The 5,839-nt window shown below is 37.3% G+C and overlaps 1 protein-coding gene across 1 annotated transcript; it reads right to left on the bottom strand.

Moving 5' to 3' along the window:
- Nucleotides 1-363: 363 nt before the first annotated feature.
- Nucleotides 364-4,655, bottom strand: LOC120201847 (beta-D-xylosidase 1-like). The gene is made up of 6 exons (XM_039202382.1): nt 4,240-4,655; nt 2,571-2,849; nt 2,144-2,411; nt 1,696-2,043; nt 1,192-1,605; nt 364-1,118 (listed from the first exon to the last, which is right to left on the bottom strand). Exons 1-6 carry the CDS (start codon nt 4,627-4,629, stop codon nt 520-522), a joined length of 2,298 nt encoding a protein of 765 aa, XP_039058313.1. The 5' UTR covers nt 4,630-4,655; the 3' UTR covers nt 364-519.
- Nucleotides 4,656-5,839: the final 1,184 nt, after the last annotated feature.

A 5,839-nucleotide genomic window follows, 5' to 3' on the forward strand; every position in this document is an offset into this window, starting at 1 on the left:
TTTAGAAAGAGGATTATAGTTTAGGGATGAAATTAGAATGCTCAAAAGTTCAAGGACTAATTTAGAATAAGAGACATAATTTGGGGATTAAATTAGAATATTCAAAAGTTTAAGGACCAACTTGAAATGAAGGTTATAGATTGGGAGCATATGATGCAATTAACTCTTTGTTTTTACTCGGAAAAAAATATAAAATTTCAAAATTAAAATACATCAACAAGCTCGACATTGGCAAATAATATAATATCATAAATTCATGTATTTCTTCAGATCATCAGAGTTTTGAATCCAAACCCTAATTTACAAGTTCCTATTATTCATCAACCAAATCTGTTTCAAATTTTCAATCAATTTTGTTTTTACAAACAAAATAGATTGGTAACTCAATATCCCTATTTTACAATTATTAAAATCCAAACGCTATTAAAGAAAGTATAACCACTTTCTTCCCTTTTGGAAGTGCAGTGGAAATTATCTCAAGTATGGGTTTCTATATAGTTTCCTTTACTCTTTTAGAGTTTAGGCCATAATGCCCTCCAAATTTGCTCGGACAGAAATAGAATGCTTGAGATCACCAATGTGTAAACTATGTGAGCCCATCGGAATTCTTCGAATTCCGGATTCATCCACAACGCTAAGGTGATTGCAGGGATGAACATTGATCTTAACTCGTTGCTTAGACCCGGCGACAACGTGAACTCTACGAAAACCTATCAATTGCTTGTCCGGAGACCATTTTTGTCCGGCAGGGGGTGTAGAGAAGACAAGCAAGGTATGAGTTCCGTCCATATTGCCAGTGTTCTCAACGTCGATGTGAAAAAGCGACGACGGTGAGTCGCATTTGGCATGTTTCACCTTTATGGCATTACTTGAGAATGAGTAGTTTTTGGTGGCAAACAGGTTGGTGTCAAGAAGTACAGAGAGATCAGTTGGAGCTAAGGCTAAAGAGTGTTTAAAAGTTGTATAACTCAAGCCATGACCAAAGGGGAACACAACTGGACCTTTGTAGAATCTGTAGGTTCTTCCAGGGTAGCCTCTTGATGGCCTCATCCCCATGTTTGTCATTGGGACTTTAGCTACATAATCTTGTGGATACCATGTCATTGGCAACTTTCCTCCTGTTGTTCGTATCAAAATTAGCTTCGCAAGTGGGAAATTCGACATTAAAATGTCCTGAAAGTGAAAGGTTACCTGGATTGGTTGTTCCGAATAAAACATCTGCAATTGCGGTTCCTCCAGCTTGGCCTGGGTACCCTGCCCATATAATAGCACTAATTCGAGGATCATTCTTAGCGAATGTGACATCAATAGGACCACCTGACATTAAGACCAGCACGGTTGGGCCTCTAGAGGCTCGAGCCACGCGGGAAACGAGCTCTTGCTGGAGTCCAGGCAAGAGCAACCCTACCCTATCCCTGAATTCTGCTTCTATAGATTGGTCAAGCCCCATTACAAGCACGGTTGCATCCGCATGGCGAGCTGCTACCTCTGCTCTTTCAAACAGATTGCTTGAAACGCAAGCTACACCTGAACACCCTTCTTGATGAACAGTCCTTGCATACCTTGCAATACCTTGCAATGGACTCGTGTAACGGCATGCCACCCCTGCATCAAAGAAACAAAGGAGTCATCATGATTCATGAACTTGGCTTGAGGAATGTAGAATTAACTACTAGAACAATGAATTGTTGTTACCTGCATAATTTCCTATCATCGTTACTGTGGCATCAGAGTTGGGTCCAATTACTGCAACAGTGCGATGACGTGTAGTGGACAATGGCAGAGACCTAGAATTCTTTAGCAAAACTATGCCTTGTCTGGCAGCCTCAAGAGCAAGTTGTTGATGAGCCGAGGTACACACATCTCTCGGGCCGAGGTTCCCATAAGGCTGGGCTGATGGCTCACCGTCGAACATGCCGAGCCTCATTTGGACCGTAATGGTGTTGGCCAGAGCTAAGTCGACATCATTCTCAGATATCAAGCCCCTCCTCACTGCCATGTCAGTGTGGATTGCCAAAAATGGTCCGCAATCCAAATCCAAACCTGTAGAATCAAATCGCCAAGCAACAATCATTGAATCAAAATCCATTCTGAAATTTCAACATTATGCATCACCCTCAAACAATGCAAGTTTGGAACCGACCTGCTTTAATGGCATCTGCAGCAGACTCTTCTGGGGTATCCGTGTAATGCTGAGTGTCATACATGACACCAACCGAATCACAATCCGATACAATATACCCAGCAAGGCCCCATTGACCTCGGATGGTGCCCTTAAGTAGATCAGGGTCAGCACAAGCGGGCTTCCCATTGACTTGATTATAAGAACACATCACACTTGCAACTTTGCCTTCCACCACACATGCCTTGAACGGCACGTCATATGTATCCGCCAGGTCTTGCTTGCTAACCTGAAATCCATTATTACCAATTAAAACCCTTTATTTGGACTCCAAGTAACCCATCAGCCTTAAACCGGATAAGGAAAGCCGAAAGTGAAATCCTATATGAAAGCAAATATAGAAATGGCTATTCCTGCAGCAATTAATTGCCTTGGAGGGTTTGCTTACCCTAGCATTGAAATGGAACCGGTCCACACCCTTCCAATTATCAAGGTCATATGCGGTGTAGTGTTTGCAGCAGGCGGCGACTTTGAGGCGGATCCCCATTGGACTTTGGAGGCCACGGACATATCTGGTGGCGTATTTGCCGGCTAAAACAGGGTCTTCGCCAGGAGTCTCTTGGCCTCGGCCCCACCGCGGGTCTCGGAATATGTTAACATTGGGGCTCCAGTACGTCAAACCGGCCATTCCTCCGTTGTACATTGCTCTAGCTTCATCCGATACCACCTGTGATCCATTGCATCCAAAACTTGTTGATAAATTAATTCCTATTGCAGATTGGTCCCAATAAGCTAATCACCAACTGTTAAGGTTAATTTCTTATGTTCCATAAGAAACAGTGATGAGGACGGAGTTTTCAGCATCATTAATAAAGACAAACCGAGACAAAAGAACATTGAAGATCGCCCTGTCTTATATGGAAATTCCAAGTGGCAAAAGTTAAAAAGATTCGATTTTTTTAGAAAAATACATGGTATGTTGAATGAATACTATATATATTTAAATACATAATTGGAATATATTTATATTATACTTATCTAACTAATAAAGCAATTAGGCAATAATCTAAGTAAACCTGTTATTGGGGAAAAAGAAAAGATGGGGGCAATTATTTCTTCTTAAGTAGAGTTTACACGTTTGAAATACTTTGTTTTTAGATGATAAAATGAAAGTGATGCGAGGTTTATTAATAGCCTATAGTTGAGCCTTTACCCAACTCTCCAAATTTATGTGCAAATAAATTAAGATTTTAACTAAGTGGCCCATTGTAATTAGGCAATGCCTATAACAGAGACATAGGCGGTAACTAATTATATACGAGTGTAGACCTAGAAAATCCCAAAAGTGGCTCCCATGCAAGGCTTGGGTTGATTTAGGAGCTATGAAACCAGCATACAAATAATAATCACATTAACAATATGTCACCATAATTTTTTCTTTTATTCTCTCTATTTCGATGCTTATATTTAGGGTGGAGTAAAACTCGATCTGAATAAAAAATTGATCCCTTTTACTCGACTTAAAAAATTGACTTGAATTGTTTCGACTCGAAAAAAATTTAAGTTCGAATCGAATTATAAAATAGAACTTAAATAACTCAAAATTTTTAGTAATTAAATGATTGATTTTCAAGTTTGAGTCTAGTTTCATAACTTTGTATAATATATGTATATCACATGTGAAGAAATATATATGTATTGTATATGTTTATAGAAAACCATTTAAATTGAAATCAAATAGTAGCATAATATTATAAATATTTATTAAATTTAAAAAGAAACTCGAATAACTTGAATTGACTCGACTCAACTAGACTCAAAAAAAATCCAAATAAAGTATGAATTTTAAAATAAGACTTGTCAAATTGAATAATTAAAAAATTACTCGCCTCAATCAAACACTCACCCCGAATTATATTAGAGCGAATTTTTTTAGCAATTATTTTAGAATGATGAAAATGACAAATAACCAATTCAATTATCAACCATTATGGATTTAGGGAATGGTATAAGCATTTGACTATTATCTTCAAATCATCAAGTATACATATATATATATATATATATCATAAAATTTTCGTATTGATTAGTAAATTAAATATAATCTGGAGTCTTACCCGTCCAATTTGTTCCCATAGAGATTCATTGAAGGAAGCAGCGGTTGTGATGACCTGAGGGAAGCTGGTGGCGCCAGGGAAAGCGCCACCGAACTTAGTTCCGGGACCGACATTGGAGACGCCGTGAAGAGCCTCGGACCACCACTCGTAGCCCTGAATCCCCAGCCTGGGCACGGCTATAGCATTGTTAACCAACAACCTAATCTTCTCAGGCAACGTCAACCTGCCAATCAAGTCCCTCACCCTCACATGAATCGGCAGATTCAGCCTACAGAATTTCAGACTCCTGGTCAACCCGTTCTGGGGATCGCATGCAAATGGCGGACGAGATTCCACCAATGAAACAGAAACCAAAAGAAGAAGAGATACGAATAATGATGGTTTAGCCATTTTGGAGAGGGGTTTTTGATGTGGGGTTGAAGGCAGTGGATTGAAGCTGTATATATAGGGGGTTCATGATTGGAATTCCACGTCCATGGATGGATGGAGCCTAAAGCTAAACATTGAAAAAGCAACTGTGTGCACTGGATGAGAAAGCAAGTTGAAATGAACACGTTGTTTTTGGAATATTGTAGTTAACACAGTAGACTACTAAATGAGTGAAAAAAAGTTAAGGATAAATTATACGTTTAATATCTAAATTAATACTTTTATTTCATTTTAATATCTAATCTTTGTTCTTTACAAAACTATATCTAAAGTTTACTTTAGGTTTCAATTTAGTATTTATCGTTAAAAACTTAACGGTGATGTTGAGATATCACTATAATATAATGTTACGTCATTTTTGAAAAAATAAAAAAAATTATCACTTCAGTAGTTCTGTTAAATTTTTAATTATGGTACTAAATCAAAACTTAAAATAAACGTCAGTATGATTTTGAATAAAAATAAAATTTAGATATCAAAAATAGAATAAAAATAATGTACTAAACGTATCGTTTACCCAAAAATAATAACTATATGCTATCCTTTGTTAGCCATTAAAATCATAAGGTAAAGCTTTGAAAAAGAAAACGAAAAAGAAGACAAAGGGGGAAACCTATAGATTGTTAGACGTGACGTTAAAACGAAGAGTAAGTGGTCACAGACTAGAGAATATTTCTGTACTTATCAGTCACGTTAACCGTTTTTCAAATGAATCCATTGCTAAGCAACGAAATCGAGAAAATCGAAAAATCGACATAAATCGAGTAAAATAGTTTGGTTTGGTTCGGTTTGACTTTAAACGGTTTGGTTTTCGGTTCAATTTAAAGGTTTCATTTTTTTGATTCGGTTCGATTCGGGTTTTCCATATGGAACCCATTTGTTCCATATTAAACCGAAGAGACAATTTTTGTAAAAAAAATTATAGTTTCAAGTGATTTTTTTTATTGAAAAACCGATAAACCGAACCGAACCGAATCGAAAAACCCAAACCGTTTAAAAAACCGAACCGAACCAAAAAAACCGGTTTCAGTTTTTTCGATTTTTTAACTATTTAATTTCGATTTCGGTTTAAATATTGAAAACCCGTTTATTTCGGTTCGGTTTAATTTTTGGTAAAAAACCGAATCGAACCGAACCGAATACACCCCTATTGTTTTGGTTTTCTTTTTTG

Source organism: Hibiscus syriacus, unplaced genomic scaffold, assembly GCF_006381635.1.
Source record: "Hibiscus syriacus cultivar Baekdansim isolate YM2019G1 unplaced genomic scaffold, ASM638163v2 tig00008013_pilon, whole genome shotgun sequence".
Taxonomy (NCBI): Eukaryota; Viridiplantae; Streptophyta; class Magnoliopsida; order Malvales; family Malvaceae; genus Hibiscus; species Hibiscus syriacus.